A 23,312-nucleotide genomic window follows, 5' to 3' on the forward strand; every position below is an offset into this window, starting at 1 on the left:
CCCGAGCCCTTTTTTCCCCCCTTCTCCTAAAACAGTTTATACTACTGTTTCGGCTATTAAAATAGTTCAGTTTTGTGTGTAATGGCAAAATTATTTTTTTTTTAAAGTAACGACCAAGCGGCCAGCGGCATGAGCTGATCAGCCTATGTTTGATCAATCATCACGACTTGCCTAAAATAAAATCTATAGATATAGGCTACTAAAACAGTTCAACTATATAACAATGTTTAAACGTTAAACCTGCTATAATAATAATGTGCGCTAGCCTATATATAAGTTTGTGCGGAGAGTGGAAGCTAAAGCGCGCTCTGCAGGACATGGAGGCACCAGCAAACACTTGCATTGCTTTCAGTGGAAACTAATTAAAATAGCCTACGCCGTCATTTTTTGTTTGTTTGTTTGTTTGATAAAGGTAAGAATAATACATCATTCGGGCCTGTAAAGGGTCTACTTGTATTTGTGTGCACTCACAATACCAACAAAAGGTAGTTCTTTTATAAAACAAAGAAAACAAACATGATGTGCTTTCTGCGTCTTTAACAGGAGCGCTTCACAAAAATGAACCGAAACTGAGCGAATACATGCCTCACAGACATGATAAATATATCTATAGAAATATTTACATTATCACTTAACGAAATAAAAAAATCGAAAACAAAAACTCTTTTATTATAATCTTGATCATAATCAATAAAGATGCATCTCTCTCTAAATCCGTTGTTTGGAGTTTTTCTTTGGACTTTGAGTATTCTTTTACAGAAATCTAAATGTAGAGTTTAGATCGGGTGTTTTTCCCAATTTAAGAAGTCAAATTTTATAGAAGGACCCCATACTTCACTGCCATATAAAACAATTGGTTCAGTTATAGATTTGAAAAGTTTGAGCCAGATTTGGATTTGAATGGATCTTTTTATGGCATAGAAAGCCCTTTGAGCTTTCTCTTTGAGTTCATTCACAGCCAAAGTAAAGATACTGGTTGGAGTTATTTTCAGGCCGAGGTAAGTGTATGTTTTTGTGGTTTCAATGGTTCTGTGTGATAGTGTGAATGTGTGTGTTGGTCCCTGAGGTCTGGAGCGTTTCTGGAACATCATTACTCTAGTTTTTAGGAGGTTGACCGTCAGGGCCCAGGTGTGACAGTAATCCTCCAGCAGATTCAGGCTGTCCTGAAGCCCCTCTTCAGTGGGCGACAGGAGGACCAGGTCATCTGCGTAGAGAAGACACGTTATCTCTGTGTCGTGTAGAGCGAGCCCTTGAAAGGGAGCGTGTTCTAATATGTTGGCCAATTGGTTGATGTAAATGTTGAAGAGGGTGGGGCTTAAACTGCATCCCTGTCTCAGTCCACGCCCCTGGGGGAAGAATTTGGTTCTTTGGTTTCCAATTTTAACCGCACAATGGCTGGCTGTGTACATTGATTTGATCAAATCATAGAATTTTCCCCCTATTCCACTGTCGGTATGTTTTAGGTATAGTCAGATTGAATCGAATGCTTTCTTGAAATCAACGAAACAAGCTAAAATGCTTCCTTTGTTTTGATGTACATATTTGTCAATTAGTGTTTGTAATGTAAAAATGTGATCGGATATGCAACATTTTGAAAGAAAGCCAGTTTGGCATTTACTCAAGGCATTGTGCTTCTTAAGGAAGTGTAACAGTCTGGTGTTTAAGATGCTACAGAACACCTTCCCCAGGTTACTGTTCACACAGATGCCTCGGTGGTTGTTGGGGTCTAGTTTATCTCCGTTCTTGTGAATGGGGCTGATGAGGCCCTTGTTCCAGATCTCAGGGAAGACCCCGACACACAGAACATCATTGAACAGTTTTAGCATGGCCAGTTTGAAGCTTTGCTCTGTGTGTTTCAGCATCTCGTTCATCTCTCTCTCTCTCTCTCTCTCTCTCTCTCTGTAGTACGGTACGAGTGAGTTTTTCTATCTTTTCTTTATCTTTTTTGTTTTGACAGTTTCTTGTTTGGCAGATGTTTTGCTAAACAGCTAGTGGTGCTGATGAAGATGATGAAGAGCTGCTCGTTATTCGTTGAAGCGATGTAACTCAGTACCTCAGAATGAGAAAATAAATGAGGAGCAGACAAGACGATAAAAATGAGGAACAGATACAGTCACAAATGGTGAAGGACCAAGTGCTGACATAGGAAATACAGGAACAAGAAAAGGACATTAATCTTCAGGTTTTGCTAATTTAATCAGGCAAAACAGATCTGTTAGAATTATCTGCTGTAAAACAAGAGGAAGAAGAAGATCTGTTAGAACAGGTTTATTATTTCCGGTCAAATCTCAGGATTTGATTACTGATTACTTTTGATTCGTTTGATTACTTCCGCCGATCATAGAGTCCCTTACCAAAAAAGTAGTATACTTCAAGTTTATTTTATTAAGTATACTTAAGTAAAGTATTTTTTAAAGTAAACTTTATGTAGTAAGTATAGAAATATCAGTGTACTAGTAGTATACTTGTAAGTGTACTATTTCAATACTCCTTGGGACTAAATTGGCCCACTTTCTAGTATATAAAGTATACTTTTAGGTATAAAAGTGAAAAATGGGTGGGTTCAAACAAAAGGTGATATTTTCTAAGTTGTGTGTCAGATCCAGGTGTAAATACCTGGAAATAAAAGCCGGCGTGTAAATCTCTCGGGAAGGAATTGGCCTCACTGTCCCAATACTTTTGGAGAGGAGTGTATGCTTGCGTGGATTAGGAAGTTCTCCTGATTGGCTGGGGCCATGTTGTTGAATGAACCAATTAGCGATTAGTAAGAGTTTCATGCCTGAACTATGTCTTTATCATGCAGTAAAATGCCCCTCCTCACGCCCAAAACCAGTCGCCTGTGGATGAGACTCCGAAACAAGGACTGGTGGGACAATGCCCTGCTCCACTTCACAGTTCCAGAGTGAAAGGAGAGGTTTATAATGACAGGACACGCATTTATACAACACTTTATTCAAAAGGAAGCGTTACTGTCAGAGTCTTAAAACAAAAGAGATGAAAGAGGATCGGTTCATTAGGAGAATTTATTCAAAGAAACCTGATCAAAATTGATGTCATTACTTTGGGCCATGGATGTACTGTACTGGAAAGATAGTTAGTATTGCATAGGTTTATTAGTAAAATAACTGAAATAGAAAAGAAAAAAAGATGCAAACTAGTTGTATTCTCCATGTTTTCTACTGCAATGTTAAAAATATAATTGTATCAACTAAAAAGTGGGCCAATTTAATACTATACTAGTGCATTGATGTTCGTGTGCTTACTGCAGAGTATACTTGGACAATATACTTGAATTTATGTAAAGCTGACTTGTTACTATAAACATGAACATTTTAATATTCTACTCTATTAAAAAGCTGTAATCAGAACTAAACCAAGTATATTTAGAATCCGTAATTATACTTTTTATTAAGTACATCTTAATCAAAAGATTAAGTATAGGTCAAATATTGGGCCTGTCCCAATACCCACACCTGTCAGCTTTGCACTTGTCTACTTACATGATGTCTTTCGTTTATACATTTAATACTTTGCACTTTATTGGTCCGCTGTATGACACAATTTAATTGTGCTTACAATTATGTAAAAAAAAAAAAAAAAAAGTTTTATAAAATGTACATACTCATATACAGTTGGGCAAAAAAGTATTTAGTCAGCCGCCAATTGTGCAAGTTCTCCCACTTAAAACGATGAGAGAGGCCTGTAATTTTCATCATAGGTACACTTCAACTATGAGAGACAGAATGGGGGGAAAGTGAAAACCTCCTTTTGAGTGAAAACCTCCTTCCAAGGGCATTGAAGATGAAACGTGGCTGGGTCTTTCAGCATGACAATGATCCCAAACACACCGCCCGGGCAACGAATGAGTGGTTTCTTAAGAAGCATTTCAAGGTCCTGGAGTGGCCTAGCCAGTCTCCAGATCTCAACCCCATAGAAAATCTTTGGAGGGAGTTGAAAGTCCGTGTTGCCCAGCGACAGCCCCAAAACATCACTGCTCTAGAGGAGATCTGCATGAAGGAATGGGCCAAACTACCAGCAACAGTGTGTGAAAACCTTGTGAAGACTTACAGAAAACGTTTGACCTCTGTCATTGCCAACAAAGGGTATATAACAAAGTACTGAGATTAACTTTTGTTATTGACCAAATACTTACAGTATTTTCCACCATAATTTGCAAATTCTTTAAAAATCCTACAATGTGATTTCCTGGATTCTTTCCCCCCATTCTGTCTCTCATAGTTGAAGTGTACCTATGATGAAAATTACAGGCCTCTCTCATCTTTTTAAGTGGGAGAACTTGCACAATTGGTGGCTGACTAAATACTTTTTTGCCCAACTGTAGTATCAATAAAATGTGCAACACTTTATATTTTATACAAGTTATGATATCTAATTGATATCTAAATGAATTAACTTACACTGCAAAGTTATTCTCAACATCTTGTGTTTTAGGTGCATGTAAGTCCTGAACATGTATGATGAGATACACTTAAGTCTCAAATACCGTTCTGAAATGTGGATTTAGTGTGCATTAATAGCCATGAGCTTTGACAATTGTTTAGACCTGGGACACTTACTTACTGTCACGTGCAGATACTCTCAAGTGGCCAAGACCACAAGTGTGGGTATTATAACAGGCCCATACTTATGCTTGTCTGTACACTTGCTGGTATGACAAAAGATTACTTAACTTTCATTTTAAATATATGTTTGAATAGCAAATATGAGGTAGACTTAAAGTGTACCCTCTTACTTTAATATAAGTATACTAATAGCATATTTAAATAAACTTCTTTTTTGTAAGGGTAACTTATAAAAATAGCACTCTGCATTTCAGTGTGAGACTGACATCTAGTGGACATTTCAGTATGAGAGTTTACAGACTTACAGACAAACTTGTTTTGCACACGTCTCTCAAACACAGAACCAGGAAACTCAGTTAAAAGAAACTGAAACTGATCTGCTGTTGAGCTGTTGTTTGTGTGTCTGTTTTGCTGTAGACGGTGAAATGGCTGAAGCCGGTGTTTTTTCAGTGGAGCAGTTCTTGTGTCCAGTGTGTCTGGATCTCCTGAAGGATCCAGTGGCCATTCCCTGTGGACACAGTTACTGTATGAGCTGCATTACAGACTGCTGGGATCAAGAGGATCAGAAGAGAGTCTACAGCTGCCCTCAGTGCAGACAGACCTTCAGTCCAAGACCTGCTTTAGCTAAAAACACCATGCTGGCTGAAGTGGTGGAGAAACTGAAGAAGACCAAACTAACAGCTGCTGTTCCTGCTGGATCTGGAGACGTGGAGTGTGACATCTGTACTGGAAGAAAACACAAAGCTGTCAAGTCCTGTCTGGTGTGTCTGGAGTCTTACTGTCAAACTCATTTTGAGCGTCATGAGGAGTTTCGCTCAGGAAAGAGACACAAAGTGACTGATGCCACTGGACGACTGCAGCAGATGATCTGCCATCAACATGATAAGATTCTGGAGGTTTTCTGTCGTACTGACCAGCAATGTGTTTGCATGCTGTGTGCAATGGATGAACATCAAAACCATGAGACTGTATCAACTGCAGCAGAGAGAAAAGAGAAAGAGGTATGAAGTGAAATGAATGCTGACACTTCAAGTGTTTCTCCTCACTGCAGTATCCAGCTGTATCATGGGTGCATCATGTGATCTACTCTCCCATTGGGTGTTACTACACGACAGCTCTGTGCATTTGAGCAGGAGTTGAACTTTACTCATCTTTCACATATTGCTCAATTTCCCTACTCTAACTAAACACAAATTTCTTTTTTGGTGCAAATTGCTTTCAGTTCATTTCTGATTAACATTAAGCTATAGTTGTAGAATAATGAAGACATTAATAATCATATATACACCCTTCATGTGTGAGGACTTCATGTTTAACCTAAATGCAAATAATAATCTCAAAACTCTCTATAAATGCTGTAAAAGAAGAACATTTTACATCATACCTTTGTGATAGTGTTATGTAATTTTTCTCAGGTTTGCTGTTTATATTTCTCCTGCAGAAACACTTGAAGGAGACACAGAGTGAAATCCAGCAGAGAATCCAGCAGAGACAGAAAGATCTTGAGCAGCTGAGAGCGGCTGTGGAGTCTCATAAGGTGAGTTTGGAGAAGAAGAGAAGTTTGAGACTCAGTTTGACTCCTCTTTCAGTCCCACTGAAGCCGCTGTGGCTCTCAGGCTGTGAGGAAGCAGTAAGAGCTGATTGTGATGTGTGTCTAACAGCGCTCTGCACAGACAGCAGTGGAGGACAGTGAGAGGATCTTTACTGAGCTCATCCGCTCCATTGAGAGAAGCCGCTCTGAGGTGACACAGCGGATCAGAGATCAGGAAAAGACTGCAGTGAGTCGAGCTGAAGGACAAATGGAGCGACTGGAGCAGGAGATTGATGATCTGAAGAAGAGAAACACTGAGCTGGAGCAGCTTTCACACACAGACGATCACATCCATTTCCTGCAGGTAACAGAGATCTAGAAAAAAAGCAGAGTAGACTTTAGCAAGATCTGCTGTTACAGCGACTAAATTTAGTCTTTAATTAACTGACATTTATTATCTGAAGCACACTGATTGAATAAGAATCATTCTGCTGCTGGGAATGTAGTCAGGAATATTGTCTCGTGATGTTGTTTTTACTGTAAAACTGGTTTCAGTCAGGTACTCTGCAGCAGTGAGGTGACCTGATGAAACATGCTAATAATAGAGACCAATACGCATTATATGACTCTTTTATTTGCCCAATTAAGCATTAAAATCATAGTCTTAAGCATGTTTAACCCTCTGGTACTCTTAGATCATTTTGTCCAATAATGTTTATATTTTGTTTGTTTATTCTTATTATTTTACTTTATTGGAATGGGACGAAGCTTGGTAAAGGTTTTGGCTCTTGCTACATGAACACACACCAAAAAATAAAAAAAATTCATATCAAATTTTAAAATAATATTTTTGTGCATAACAATAAACTTCTATAGATTTGTTTTTTTTCTATTTTACTTGTTTCTACTTCTGAAAGAATCTGCCAAGTGTCTTTAGTTTCAGATAGAAATGTAGTTTTCAGGTCTTTGCTCAAACAGTGGTTAAGAGGTAATAAATTAATTATAATTACTGCATAAATATAATTTATAAACTTTAACCTAACCTGAAAATACAAAATATTAAAAACAAAACAAACTAAAAAATCTAACTAAAATATAATACATTCATTTCAATTAAATAAAAAAATAATAATAATGTGAGGATGACCAGAGGGTTAAACTTCTCTCAATGATGCGTCATGACACAGTAAATATTTATTCACATATTATTTAATGTAGTGTTTTAAGTGGGCAGCTAAACATTACATTATTGAGGAATTAATTGAAAGAAAGCAGGTGTTTTTCTAGGCAGTCATGTTTGGAAGCTGGAACAAGAGACTTGTGAACTTTTACCAGAAATGTCTCTCACTCTATTTACTATTTCTTTGCACTCACTATTATTTTATAATTTCTTTTTTTTAATAATCAGATGTTTTTCTGGTTTATTGATTGTTATTCCTGTAGAGTCTTCAGTCTCTCTCAGCTCCTCCTGAATCTACAGAAAACATCTCTGTCAGTTTCCTCTCTTCTTTTGATGATGTGAGAGAATCTGTCCGTCAGCTGAGACACAAACTGGAGGATTTCTGCAAAGAGGAGATGAAAAAGATATCTGGTAAAATATTAGAGATTCATCTGCTGTCTGTAATGAGACAAACAGCATCTAATATTATCATGAAAATGTTAGAAATGTCTGAGGAATGGATACAGGCATGGTTTTCTCTCTGTGTTTATATCTGTTATTTTCTCAGTCACTCACAGTAACATTGTTCCCAGGACCAGAGAGGACTTCCTACAATGTAAGTCACTAACAAACACAATAACACACACTGAGATACTTCATCTACACTGGCACACTTTTACTCTTCTTACCTCCGAAACTGTGTTATGATCTATATGACCTTCTTAGTTTTATTGTGAGTATTAGGCTTATCATTATTGCTGATCACTGTTGTTGTGCTATGATATTGTAATATTTACCATTATATAATCAGAGGAGCATAGAAAAGTTTATGAAAGTGTCACTCCACAATACAATAGCAACCGTTTCCAGGAAACATGTCGTTCAACCCGGAAACCGGAGCAAAACGTCGGGCCCCGGTGTGAGTCTGAACGCGCCCCTAGTCTCTCGTCGCCAGACCTTCATTGGCAAGCCCCGCCCATGAGGCCGTTTGACCGACATGTCAAACAACCAATCACAGTTCGTTTCGTTTCGGGGCGTGGAAATGTCGCCACAATAACAGACCGGTGTGTGAAACTCTCGATGTATTTAAACGATTCTATGCCGCGAACTTTAAATATTTCACATACTTTTGAAAATCCAGCGTTTAGTTGACCCTGATAAGCGCTCGTCGTCTCATTTGTAAACACGACAGCTTTCTTCTTTCTTGAGCGAGTTTGGCGCCACGCCATCTTTGTTTCCCGGCGGACCGAAAATAAACGCGACACTCGCGTCTCCCGGAAATCCGGTTTAATTCAACCAGTCAGATGACGTCTTCGACATTCCTGAAGTGTTTCCAGAAAAGTTTCCGTGGGAGTGACTTCTGAGGCTGACCCTGTGTTACTTTGTGCCCCGTGCTGCCCAATAGTTAATTCATACTTTAATACTGACTGATCATCATAGCAACAATACAACAAATCCAGTACTTTTCTGAAAATGCAGCTTGACTTGTTTGTCTGTTCTGTCCAGATATCTGCAGCTTTCTGTGCTTGTGTGTGAATTGTAGACCTGCATGTGAATGTGTGAGCATTTGTGTTCATGTACAAGAAAAGAAAAGCATAACCAAATAAAATTAATCCATTTTCAAAAAAATCACTTTTTCAGTCTGAGCAAAGAGTTTTTTACAGTTTAACTTTAACAACCACTGATTACAGTTAGTTTTATGTGTTTATCTTCATCAGATTCCCATCAGTTCACTCTGGATCCAAACACTGCTCATGAACGCCTCCGTCTGTCTGAAGAGAACAGAGTGGTGACTAACACTGACACACCTCAGCCGTATCCTGATCATCCAGACAGATTTAATAGTATTTGTCAGGTGTTGTGTAGAGAGAGTGTGAGTGGACGCTGTTACTGGGAGATTGAGTGGAGTGGGAGTAATGTGTATATATCAGTGTCATATAAGAGCATCAGCAGGAAGGGATCTGTGTATAAGTGTTTGTTTGGATATAATGATCAGTCCTGGAGATTGTCCTGCTCTCCCTCCAGTTTCTCATTCTGTCACAATAATAAAGAGACTGAACTCCCTGTTGGCTCCAGCTGCAGGAGAATAGGAGTGTATGTGGATCTCAGAGCAGGAACTCTGTCCTTCTACAGCGTCTCTGACACAATGAACCTCATCCACTCAGTCCAGACCACATTCACTCAGACGCTCTATCCTGGGTTTTATGTTGGTGGTCAATCATCAGTGAAACTGATATAGTTTCCTCATCTCTCAAACTGTCTGAAAAGTAAGATTTTATTATGCCATGTTTTACCTGAATATTTTTGTCTTACTGTTATAATATTTGAGAAAACAACTTATTGTGTAAACTTTGTAGATTTTAATGTAACAATTTTGAGTAAATATTAAATGTCCAGTATACTGACATATGCAGTTTATTTTACATCCATATTACATGTTTGCATGATTTTATCAGTTTCAGATATTATTAGATTCATAATAATCAGATGCATCTGTTAACTGTAGTGTAAAGGTGGAATAAGAATACATGTGGAAATTACATATGACTGACTGATGTGAATCTGGGTTGACATTTATATGACTTATATATTCATATATTACTGTTTTGTTTTTAGCTCATAAATAAAGCCTTGGTGAGTATTATTGATTAAAACATTTAAAAATCAAATTACCTTCGTTTTGACAAGTAGGCCTACTGTATACATCTGAATATTTGATTTAGTATTGCACCGTGATATCAGATATAAATTTGAGTAAATGTCATACGAATGAATGAATGAAGCCATCTAGAGCGGATCAAAGGCCAGAGACTCTTACTGACTCATAAATCGCTTGATCAAGTATGGAGCTTATAATTTAACAAAACTGAATATAATGTGGCATTTAACATAGTTCTGGATTTGAATTTTTTAAACTTGAATAATGAACATTTGAAATTAAACAACTGATTTTTTTATAGCAGTTTTTTAATAGACGTATTTTCAAACAGCGGATTTTTTGTTCTGAATTCTTTGAATGAAAATATCCAGTTTTAAAAAATACAGCTTCAAGTTTTCAAGATGAAGAAGAAATTCGGAGCATTAAATTCAATATTTAAAATTCAAAGCCAGAAATTCAGATCGTACAGAAAGTAGGTCAGAGGTCATCCACAGGGAAGAGTAGATGATCTCCGAAAAGTCGACCGAAGCTTCACTGCGACCGGGAGGGGATATGTTCGGTTCACTTAGGCTAGTTTTGTCCTGGCCACAACATATTAACTCGTGGGAGTGTGATAATACACTCAAAAAAATTATTTTCCAACACTGTTCAGTTTATTTAAAAAAAATATTTTCATTTAACACAATTATGTTAGGTTTCCCATTTATACAATTGCATTGTGCTAAACTGACTTGAAACAGTTGCGTTTTGACTCAACTCAATATTTTCAATTTGAAGGAACATAAATTATTTTACTTTTGTAACTAGGAAGTGGATTTCCCCTTCCCATCATGCTTTGCACGGCTGGATAAGGAGAGTAAATCTTGAAATAAAATGTTATTTCAGGCATTTTTATTAAGATGATAACATTGTGAGACTTGTTAATGTTTAATGCTCTTTTATGTTTGTATTTAAAAGAGTTTCTGGTATGTTAGTGTTTTTGGGGGGTTACCATTGTGGTAAAGTGTAGAGCATGTGCTTGGATTGAGGACCTGCCAATGCTTACCTGAAGTAAAGTTGTTTAAATTGTTAGTAACTATGGGCATACCACAGCTGTACCAATACAATGTTTTGCTATGCCTAGTAAGTTGGATAATGCCGAAAATTAAATAAATTCAGCAATAATTTATTTGTGTGTAAGGATCTCTACCTGATTATAGTTAAACTTCATCAATGTATCACTTTCATTTAAACTACATGTGATCGTATTGAGTTGGCCATTGAATTTTCACTGAAGGAATTTAAGTTTATACAACGAGATTACAGCAAATAATTTCAAACAAATTAGATTTTGTTGGAAAAATGTAATTAAATTTTGTGGAAAAGTTTACCATAATTTTTTTAAGTTCATTCAACAACTTTTTTTTTTGAGTGTATGTTGGGGCCACCAGATATATATATATATATGTCTATGGAGGGAACAACCATAGATATACTAAATGCCTCATTTTTTGTCATTGTATATAATGAACAATTTACATTCAAGAATATAATAAACTGTTACAAACATGGTATTCATATTTCCTGGAAAAAAACAACAACAAAAAAACAAAAACAAAACATAAGGAGGCTATACATCAATAATCACAATAAAAAAGAGGAGTTTAGTTCTTTGAATATGTTCATAGTTCAGGTTTCTTTCCGGTTTGAAAGGCCTTGAAGAGTTTCTAAATAAATCCTTAGATCAACTTTGAAGTGGGAGATATTGGGCTTCCTTTCTGACCATTTACATTTGTGTATATAAAACCTACCTAATAATATTAGAAGATTTAACATAAAGATGTGACTCTTATCCATATCTTTATCAAAATAAAATATCTCTTTTTCTTATATTAATTGTAGATCCACTCAACCTAGTAAATACATATTCAACATCAATCCAGAAAAATTGAACATACATACATTAAAAAAAAAGATGCAAAACAGTCAAAAAACACAACATTCAGAAAGATCAGCTCTATATCTCTTGAGAAAATGGTTAGTTGGATAAATTATGTGTATAATTGTAAAGTAAACTTCATTAACGTTATTTGTGACACAGAATTTGTTGTTATAAGTCCAAATCAATTTCCAGTTGATATTTTCAAAGTGATTATTCCAGAAGTACTTACTTCGAAATGTTGCAGGGCAATGAATCAAACATCTAAAAAATGTATTATTACATCTTAATATCTATCTTTGATATCAATAGCGTTTAATAAGACTCTTTTTTAAATGTTGATGGTTTAGATTCACTGAAGCCCTTTAAAAGCCGTAGAAATCCTGCTGGAATTGCATCGATTACAAAACAATATTCACGTGGAGGTATTGGAATATCACATTTCTCAAGAAATGCAGTATATGTAAGTAAATATCCTTCATCATTTATCAACTGTGAGACCATTAAAATATCATTTTTAACCCAATTAGTATAGAAAATTGATTTGTTCTTATATTTAATATATTTATTATTCCAAATGATCTGCCTATGAGGAGAAAAGTTATGTTTGTATATAAGAATCCAATATAAAAGAGTCTGTCTATGAAAATGAGAACTTAAAGGGGAGTTTGTTGCCCTCAAAATCACACTCAAAAGAAACTCTATGCCACCAACTTTTTCAAAGATAAGATTTGGAATTATATACCATATCTCATCTTTATGTTTAATATAATGTTTAATCCAGTTCAACTTGAAAATTGTATTAGATGTAACAAAATCAATCACATTCAGACCTCCTTGATTATACAAATGACATCAATTATTTTTATTTAAATAGTGAGGCTTGTTTATGCTAAAATTATGTTTTACAGTATCAAAGGCTTTATATATATCTATAAATAAAATGTAGCTGTCATCATTTATATAATCCTTATAATCAATTAAATCTAAGATTAATCTAATATTATTGCTAATATGTCGTCCTTGCATAAAGCCTGACTGACTATCATCTATGATTGTATCTAAACATAACTTTATTCTTTGAGCAAAAATGTGGGACAACAATTTTGTATCATTATTAATTAATGTTATAGGCCTCCAATTGTCAAGAAGCAAACAATCCTTATTAGGTTTAGGTAACAATGTAATTAGGCCTCGACACATAGATGGGGGGAGCTTACGGGCTTCTATAGCTTCCTTAAAAACCAATAACAAAACTTCAGAGATCTTGGAATACTTTATAAAATTCACCTGTTAAGCCATCATTCCCCGGGGATTTATTGTCTTTTAACTTACTAATATTCTTTTTTAATTCTTCTAAGGATATATCTCGATCACAAACTTCTTTCTGAGTTTCGTCAATACCTTGTGCAACATTTTTAATATGAGAAAGAAAATTTGAAATATGGCTACTTTGTTCAGAATATAATTTTTTATAGAAATCTTCCACAAAATCAGAAATTGTTTGAGGATCTTCGGATATCTGCTCATTAATTTTAAGTTTATATATATTATTAACACTAATATTTATTTTGTCTAAATTATGAAAATATTTGGTATTCCTTTCACCATGTTCTATCCATTTCCGTCTAGAACGAATGAAGGCCCCCCGTGCCAAAGTTTGATAGATATTATCCAATTCAGATTGTAATTCAATTAACATATTAATATCAGCTTGTGTTTGCTCATCCGTTTCATAAATAAGAATAATTTCCTTAAGTACTCTGTCTTGCCTCATTCTTTTTTCCTTGGATAATTCTTTTGCCCTTTTAATTGCCATATTAAAAAACCGAGGGTTCTATTTTTGTTTCTTCCACACATCTAATAATTCACTGGAAATAAGCCAAAAATCAATCCTGGATCTCTTAGATAAATCTTTGTTGTTCCAAGTGAACTGGATTTTTTAGTCTCCACACATCACAACAGTTTAAGTGCAAACAGAGATGATTAAATTCTCCATAAGTGCCTCTTAAGGATCTTTGAGGATGACAGTCTTTAATAGGATCATTTATGCAGTTCCAGTCGCCCCCAAATATAAGTTTAGCATTAATAAAATAATTTAACAAGGCATTTATTTTTTCTTCAAATTCAGCAAAAAGAAGTGTGTTTCTTTGGCTGTTATTATGGCCATATATATTACCTAAAATAAAAATATCCTCCATAAATTCAACAACTAAAATCTTCCTGAGTCATGAACTACATTTTTTAGGCTTTTCCCCTGAAAGGAGCTCTTTAATATAGCAACACCCGCTGATTTACTGTTTCCATAAGACATCCATATATTGTCTCCCCACTGATTTTTCCAGAAATTAAAATCTGAGGCTAAAGCATGTGTTTCTTATAAAAAATAAAAATCTGCCTTGAAAGATTTACAAAACCAAAAAACAGCTTTCCTCTTAATCTGTTCTCGTATACCCCTCACATTAAACTGATAAAGGTAAGAACTGAAAGCAGGCTCAGTACTGGTAGAAAAGAATTGCATCGCTAACTTTTAAGACTAATCTAAGAAAGCTATGTAGCTGGCCTCAGTATATAAAACATATAGATCACAGTTATAAAACAGATGGGCCATGGCATGTACAGTACCAAAAAAGTGCTGATCAGTCACAAGTAGCATGATGACGTTTCTGTCATCCATACAAATGGGAAAATAATTGAGTACATAATATCCTTACATGTACACTCTAAAAACTGCTGGGTTAAAAACAACCCAATTTGGGTTATTTGGCAACCCAGCGCTGGGTTATTTTAACCCAGCAAGTTGGGTTATTATGTTTAACCCAGCATGCTGGGTTGCTTTTTTATGGCTTAAAATTACTACATTGCTAGGCTAAAATTATCCCAAATTAAACCTACAAATCTTGTTCATTTTAAAATCACACAAAGAATGACTTTCAAAAGGTAAATATTTATTAAAAACAAGAGAAAACAGTCAAAAAGTAACATGCATGTAAGAAGAAATGCAGAAAAGTATGGCATTAACAGCTACAGAGTTTATAAATGAAGCATTGAACATTTGTTGAATATAACTTCTGATCAAATTGGACTTTTTTGGTAAATTTTATATATTACATAAAAATATACAAAAACACTATTATACAATAATTGTACAATTAGTTAATAGTTAAGTCCTTTACAAACTATTCTGGTACAACATTACACAAATAAACCACAACATTAACACTGATATTATAACATTCAACAGATGCATGTGTGTGAAAGAATGGGAGCATGTGTATAAATGACAGAGTGTAAACTCCACTTTTACTAAACACCACATTTAACATTTTCAAATTGTTTGTTTCATAGTCCATGAATTCAGATCATGCGTCACTGTCAATTTTCATGATCTCTTTAGCATAACTGATGTAGTCATGAAGAAGCCCCATCAGCACAGCATGTGACATCTTTTACAACATCCAGGGCAGCGTCCTCCTTTAATACCACTGTTGCATCAGTTTGGGGGAAATGTCATTCTCCTCTTTGACCAGCATTCATCCCAGTCACCGCCTGTTCTCCATCAGTGGCCTAAAAAGAGAAAAACATTTGAAAAAAGAAAACATTTAATTAAACTATCCATTTTCAGATAGAAGTGCATCCACATCTGCAAGGATAGGTAAATAGTCTGTTTTATAATTTAATCTGCTTTGTGTGGTTGTTTAATGTCTGTCTACCACAGCGCTCTCGAATGCTATAGTGGCAGCACTAGTGTGAGGGCATGTAATATTGTTTAAATATATTGCTTTCAGAAAGCTACTTATTTACTGAAACATTAAAACAGACATGACATTCACATACCTCACAATCTTCCATGTACGTGGAGGGCTGCTCTTTAAAGGGTTAGTTCACCAAAAAATGAAAATGGTCATAATTTACTCTCCCCCATGTTGTTCCAGACACATACAAACTCTGCTAATTTTTGGAACACAAATAAATATATTTAATATTCTCTTAAGCTTTGTCCTCCATTGCAAGTCTGGGAGACCAATATTTTCTTCTGAACAGACATTCGCTATCATATAATTTAAGGTTTATTTATATATAAATATTGGAATGGATTACTTCAACAATAACTATTTATGAATCTTGAAAATACAGATTATCTAGACTCTCAATGGATTAACAAAAATTATGAGAAAATTTAAAATATATTCATTTGTGTTGTAAAGACAGACAGTCTTATAGGTTTGGAATGACATGAGGGCAAGTAAATTATTTTTTGTGTGAACTATTCCTTTAAGAAAGGAAGACCAAGAATGACGACTCTCCAAATCAGACATCTCCAAAGTTGGTTTGAGTTCTGCAATGAAAAACACAGACATCAATGTTTACATAAAATATGAACACGTAAACACACTGTTGTTGCATCCAAATGTGAAATAAACAGGCAGGAGACAACAGAAACATTTATTTTCTAAAAAATAACTTACATCAATCTCAAAAGAATGATGCTCTCCTATGTCTCTGGCTTTCAACATCTACAAAAAAACAAACAAACATTATTTTACTCTTAGTTTAAAAAAACAAAAACAAAAATGTTGATAACATAGGATTGTGAAGTTATCTTTCCCTCTCTTCTGAAGAAGCTGAGAATATGGCGTCCTCACACGAGCAGGCCTCGGTGTCGTTAACTCCCGACGCGGGCATTAACACACAAGCTCAACTAGTCTGAAATATTACATGAAAAACATTACTTATAACAATTATCACTTCATCAGCCTCAAAATAATTAAGATAGTCTTTATTACATAACGCCGTTTCCTTTAGGAAACTACATTCAGTTTAACCGCGAAAAATAAGAAAACGAATTAACATGTAAATGTGTTAATAACAGTCTATTAACACATCGAAAGGTGCAGATAATGTAAAATCTTATGTAAATATGACATAAGACACTCACGGACGTTATATTAAAAGTATCTCTTCCGTTCAGTAAAAAAAAGGCCGTTAAGACCGTTTCTGAGGCGAAAACCGCAGCCGCGTATTTTTCAATATAAGCTCTTTTCGGACTATTTCCGCCTTCCATGAAACCTCAAAATGCTCCTGGACACAAACTATGAATTATGACTTTACATTTTTAATCTTTACTTACCATAACGTCTAGTGATGTTACGTTCGTGAACGAATCGTTCTTTTTGAACGAATCTTTTAGGTGAACGAATCATTCTCGTTCACGTAATCCATTGACTCATATTTCTCGTTCACTGAAATTCCTCCCTCCACCGCAGCGCGCCGCTATTGCGCGCATGCGTAGCTCTGGACCGTTTCATCTGTCAAAGAATGACTAAACCTCGAGCCAATAGCCTTCGAGTATGATACGAGGACGGAGCATGTGATTTGTTGAATCTAGTGAACGAATACGCCCTTCATTGAGTTGCTTTGAGTTTGAAAGTCAAATGAACTGTTACATACATACATCTCGTCTCATTATTACGTTCGTCGTTCGAACAACTGGTTCTTTGTTTTATTTTTTTATATTATTGTTTTATTTTTTTTTATTTATCATTTTGTTTTATTTATTTATATTATTGTTGTTTTATGTTTGAACAGTTACATACTTTTAAATAAAAAAATATTTCATTATGTTAGTCTTGTCATGCACTTTTGTTTGTTTAAAAACTGTGGCTGTATCCGAAATCGCCCCCTATACCCTCATTCACTATTCCCTACATTAGTCCACTCATATAGTTCACTTGAAGGAGTGAATGAAAACGAAGTGAGTGAATTCGGACACTAAGTGCACCGGAAGGACTGCCGCTTTTGCATAGTTTGCTTCCTGTTAAATAATCATTTGATACAGGCAGCTCCAATAGTAAGATTGAAGGATTTATCTAGAACTCTGTCACGGAAATTATGTATAAACCCTAATAGTCAATTTACAATTAATTGTGTACCTTTGTTGTATTCCACTGTATTCCGCCGTGGACGAGCGCTTCTAAAATCAATGAATGGATGATTCAGCTGCGGGCGCCATCTTCTGGTGAGACGCGGGAATTCATTCGGCGCGCGACTCTCGCAGTGCATTCTGGGGATTCTCTAGCCGTTGAGTGTACATCGCTTGTGTACGTCACTCGTTTTTGCGGTGCATTGTGGGATTGAATGAGTGCACTCGAGAACATCCACTAAGGTTTCGAACACCACTTAAAATGGCTGTCCCCTCAAATAGTGCACTATTTGAGGGTATAGGGGGCGATTTCGGATACAGCCTGTGAAACATAAAAAAATATGGCAGTATTGATTATTTGCGTCACGTCATCCCATCTCATTTGCGTCACGTGACTCACGTCAGCAAATAGCATTTCAGCTCAGGTTTAGAAGGGGCATGTAATTGGTTGGATCGAACGAACGAATATAATAGCATCATTGACCGAGATGGCTCTGTTTTGAGTCTGAACGAGAGAGAGATCTCCCGTTCGTGAACGAATTGAACGAACTGGTAGCTATACCCAGTTCGTTGACCGGGTAGGTCGGCCATTCTGTCAATCTAGTTCATCAATCAGCAGAAAGCGGATGCAAAGCACAGGTATCCGTACTGTGCACGCTTGTTTATATTCATATTTTACATACAGAATAACTCCTCGTTTAACATAATCTCAGATTTGAACGTGTAAATCTCTGCCTAAACAATTAAATGTTAACTAGCCTAGTATGCAAACAAATAAAAAAACACTTGTGCATTGGTCATCCGAAAAGAGTGTAATTTAAAAGATAAAAAGAGTAATGACTTTGATCACTTATTTAGACTTATTTTATTCATTTAATGAGAAGGGCACACTTTTTAATGAAGCCAAATCGGTTTTTATTTTGCTGACGTATTTGTGTAATATGGAAAAATGGTCACTGAACGAGTTAGTGAACGAATCTGAACGAATCATTTTGGTGAACGAACGAAAAATGAACGAGTCTCTGGAAAGAATTAAAATTTCCACCACTAATAACGTCTTTCACTCGCTTCTCGCTTCTTTCAGGCGGAGAAAATGGCGGCTTCTCGCGCTGGTGTCGTCCGACGTTAACGTGACGTGCGTGCTCTCTTTCACGTCCGCGTTCCCAACCCAGCGCTGCTGGGTTATGTTCAAGACCAATTTTCAATCCAAAACTGGGTTAAAACAACCCAACGTCCTACCCAGCGGCCTCAACCCAGCGTTTGGGTTGAAAAAACAACCCAGCATTTTTTAGAGTGTAGCAGAAAATAGGTGGTTTATTTATTGAAATGCTACTGTAGACCTTGTTTTGTTTAGGAAACCAATAGCAAGTTCAAGATCAGGAGAAGTAAAGTGCAATGAGGAATACTGGAGTTTAAACATTAGTAATAATATAATGTGCATGTTGTGTTCACTCAGAGTCACTTTGATAATGTTTTACAGGTATGTGATACCATCCTGATTCATTCCAAGGAGCGGTTCTCCTTCACCCAGCACCTTGTTAGTGCAACATTGCTGCACGGAGATTTGTTTCCACAACACAGTGTGACGTTTCCTGAATCAGCACTTGAAACAACCGTGGAGGCATACCCCGTGCTGAACAAGGCCAAGCTCAAAACAGAACTGTCCCTCATCTATGAGAAGCCTGAGTTTAGGGTTGGCAGTGGTGCAGTTCCTCTGTACCAGTTTCTCATTGAGAACAATCTTCAAAGTACTTTCACAGAGACTGTCAGTCTTCTCAAGATCATAATCTCCACGCCTATGACAACAGCAGAGTCAGAGAGGTGCTTTTCTACTTACAATGAAAGAAATACAATGACCCAGGATCGCCTTAATGCTCTGGCAATGCTTTCTATTGAGAAGAAACTGGTCAAAGACATTCCTGAGTTCAATAAGAAAGTAGTTGAGAAGTTTGTCAATCAGAAGGAGAGAAGAGCAAAATTCCTGTACAAATAAGTAAAAAAAAACATGCAGGTTTTTTTCACCACATTGATTTTCTTGTACATGGTTATCCTCAGATTTGTATCAGTCATGGAAGTATCCCAAATTTAACTGAAACTGGTAAAATAACTGATCGGAGATGATTTCATGAATAAACAGGTAACCAGATGTTCGTTAACTTTGTCTGCATTGCAATAGATCATATTGCTTTGATTTATTGTGAAGAATTGTTATTTTGAAATTGTTTGCTGTGCCACAGCCCCACCTACAAGTATTTCATCAGCTGCCACTGAATGTATGACTGCTCTCTGAACATCAAGAACATCACAAAAGAAGATTGTGGGTCTTACATCTGCCAACAATGGATGGGTCTGAAAGGACAACAAAAACAACACAGAACTGATGCTCGTGTTTATATCTGCATGTTCTTCATGGTACGTTTATGATTATGTAGTCAATGTAAAAAGGGCAAGTTCTTCATTTAAACTCTGATGATGATTGTAGAGTGTGTGATGTGTGTGTTATTTTGTGTTTCAGTCTCTTCATCATCCTCATCCTCACAGACTGAGATCAGTGCAGGCCGCTCTGTGACTCTCTTCTGTCAGTTGTATTCTCTTGCTGAAGTCTCTTGTGATGATTGGATCTGTTCTGAGGGAATTGAGCTGTTCTGGGTGAATCAGGCTGGTGTTAAAAGATATCAGACTCCAGATATCAGATATATTCTCATCAGATCACTGTATCATCACTCTGACTACAACACTCCCGAACAGGGCTCTGAACCGGTTCAAGGAACGAAAACGAAAACCGGAAACGAACTAAATTTTGACTGGAACAGTACCGGAAACAGAAACGAAATCAAATGTTATAGTTCCGAACAGAATCGAACATTTGAAATGGCCATTAACCGGTTAATAACGCTATTTTATCGTTCTATTTAATATTTGAAATTTGCTGTCAACCAATCAGGAATTCAAGTAGTACAGACTATGCAGATGTGATGCTGACGCATCCAGCGAGTGAAATGCCCGCTCGCGCTCAGCTGTGAACTCTAGTCGCAATGGCAATGAATTCTGCTACCATCTGTTTTAATGGGAGGTAGCAAAATCTGACAGGGTAGCACAAATCATCAGAACACCGGCGTTAGAGTTTATCCGACAGCAGTAAATGCATTCAACATCGCTTCTTTGAACGGAGAAAACACAAAACTATATTACATAAAAAAGAATATTCTATACACTAAATATATTTCACGTAAATCATTGACAGATTGACAAAAGAAACAAAAAAAGGCCTATACGGTTCATTTTGACGCATTTCAAAGTTCTCGGAAAGGAAAAGGAGACGCAGAAAGTAGTTTTCTTTATTTTGCTAAACCTTTACAGTTTTATTAGTTTTGCAATAGCTTGACAGTTTTGAATGATGTCTTGTATCTGTATAATCAACCATATCGCGCCGGCACCTCGCGCGCACAAAGACACGTATTTTTGCGACATTGCAGCCAGTTCATTATCAAAATAAAATACAGTTAGAAACGTGTAAAAAGTTACAGAGCTCCGTTGTCCAATCTGTTGCGTTCAGCGTGATATATAGCGGATGTTAAGGATGATGTTTTACGTCGATGAAAGTAAAAGCCAATAAATAATATTTTAATAGGCTATGCGTCGAGAATATGGAAGCATTTGGATCCGTGCCGAGTGACAGAGGTAGGCATCAGTTTCACCTTTAATTTGTTTTTGGAATGACGTTTTTATAGCCTTGGCTATCCTTAAGTTTAGAGGATTTGTTGTGGAGAGAAACTAATAACTGTGTTTATAATGTTTGGAAACATTTTTGATTTACCAGCATTTTAGCCTTCATCATTTCTGAATAATAGCCTAATAAAATGTAAAAATCTAGAAAAGATGATGCTGTATTGGCTGTGAAGCGCACCGGGTTAAGATACCATCTCTTTCTGTATTTTTTTTTCTTTCTTTTTGTGTAAAGAAAACACTGTACTTTATTATTATTATTTTTATTATTATTACAGGCAAAGACAATTTTAAAAATAACAGTATTAACCTTACTGTTTATTCTTTCTACTCGAACCGATTTCGGACCGGTACTAATACAGAGGAACGCAGGAACCGTTTTCAAGCCCTGCTCCTGAATGAAGAAGACAACAGAGAGTGGAGATGCAATGTTACTCACAGAGATCAAGTCCAGAGCTCAGTCACATATCCTCCTGAGACCCAGCTCTGGAGTTTGTGCCTCTGTAGTGGACTTTCTATTTCAGTGAATTTCTCTGAGACCTCACATGTCACGGTTGTAAGTCTGGATGTCCTGTACAGAGCACATTCAGGGCTTTATAGAGATACTAAATGATGTTTCACCAGGACCACTGCCTCTCATAGATCTTTAAAGATGGCTAAATTTAATTTAGTGACAAATTTTACATCCTTATGGAAATATGATTATATTTTGTAATTGTCATTTAAAACTGAATACTTTTCAAATTATTGGTCATAAAGCAACATCTCAGGAAAATGTTATGGGTTTTCAAATTCAGATATGACTTCATTTCATACATGTCCACTGTAGAGGACACCTGGACTAAAATCATGTTTATTATGCATTTTGGGAGGCATAACAATTGAATAGGAAAATAAATTGTATATCTATTTTGTTATGAAATATTAGATATTATTATGAAAATCTGGCCAATTATTACTCCCGTTATGACAATTCTTTTTTCAACATGCTGTCCCAACAGCTACCCATTAATATGCAAATTAGATACAGTATAGATACACTGTGTTTAATGGGAAAACCAGTTTATGGACATTTTTACACACATATTGCATAAAACAAAATGGTATATCAAATAATTTTATATATTTTATAGTTGAGAATCATCCTTAAACAAAGTTTAGAAGAAAAAAATCCTGAAACCTAAAAAAATCACATTGTTTTTGCCTTTTTGATGTCTATTCATGTCATTTTATTTTTAGAAAAACTTGGTTGTATTAACTATTGAGAAAACATTTGAGAGTTTTGTGCACATTGTTTTGAGAAAATGATTTGCATGATTTGTATGAAATGAATGGAAACTCTGTTTAGGACAATTACAAAGTGTTCAGATCAGTGTTTTGAGAACAGTGACCTCAGTTTGGAGAAATGGGTCAAATCGATTGAGAAAAACTCGAATATATGGTTAGCTAATTATGTTAAATACAATATTGACATTTCAATATAAATCATCAGCATTCACAGAAGTACAACACACCATTGTCTTTGAAAGTATCCATTCGTCACCTGTGATGTCATTTCTAATATAAAGACATGATTATTACAACAAACTTAATGTAAGAGAGAGAGAGAAGTAGCACAAAAACACATGCAGAGGTCCTTAAAATACAATATACATACAGCATTCTTCAGTTACATTAATTATGTCATGATAAAAACAGTTTAACTACATATGTGGTGCCTTTTGACCCCTCACAGAATTAGTCATGTTGAAGTAAACCACACAAAGAAAGAATAGCATGTAAGTAACGTAGTAAATGACAAGTTGAACGAGTT

The 23,312-nt window shown here is 35.9% G+C and overlaps 1 protein-coding gene across 2 annotated transcripts; it reads left to right on the forward strand.

Moving 5' to 3' along the window:
• The first annotated feature begins 4,922 nt into the window (after positions 1-4,922).
• On the forward strand, positions 4,923-11,867 carry LOC306885326 (tripartite motif-containing protein 16-like). 2 transcript variants are annotated; one of them, XM_079441777.1, is made up of 6 exons: positions 4,923-5,584; positions 6,025-6,120; positions 6,245-6,478; positions 7,558-7,705; positions 7,842-7,889; positions 8,992-11,867. In XM_079441777.1, exons 1-6 carry the CDS (start codon positions 5,009-5,011, stop codon positions 9,510-9,512), a joined length of 1,623 nt encoding a protein of 540 aa, XP_079297903.1. In that variant the 5' UTR covers positions 4,923-5,008; the 3' UTR covers positions 9,513-11,867. The 2 variants fall into 2 exon arrangements, with proteins under 2 accessions (XP_079297903.1, XP_079297904.1); XM_079441778.1 differs by having other exon boundaries at positions 4,958-5,584; positions 6,257-6,478.
• The last annotated feature ends 11,445 nt before the right edge of the window (positions 11,868-23,312 follow it).

Source organism: Barbus barbus (genome assembly GCF_936440315.1).
Source record: "Barbus barbus genome assembly, chromosome: 19".
In the NCBI taxonomy this organism is placed as follows: Eukaryota; Metazoa; Chordata; class Actinopteri; order Cypriniformes; family Cyprinidae; genus Barbus; species Barbus barbus.

What these genes read in the sequence shown, in the direction of transcription:
- LOC306885326 (XM_079441777.1), top strand. Translation starts at nt 5,009, where the DNA reads ATGGCTGAAGCCGGTGTTTTTTCAGTGGAGCAGTTCTTGTGTCCAGTG. An exon ending in ATCACATCCATTTCCTGCAG is followed by an intron (nt 6,479 to 7,557) that starts GTAACAGAGATC and finishes TTATTCCTGTAG; the next exon opens with AGTCTTCAGTCTCTCTCAGC. An exon ending in CAGAGAGGACTTCCTACAAT is followed by an intron (nt 7,890 to 8,991) that starts GTAAGTCACTAA and finishes TATCTTCATCAG; the next exon opens with ATTCCCATCAGTTCACTCTG.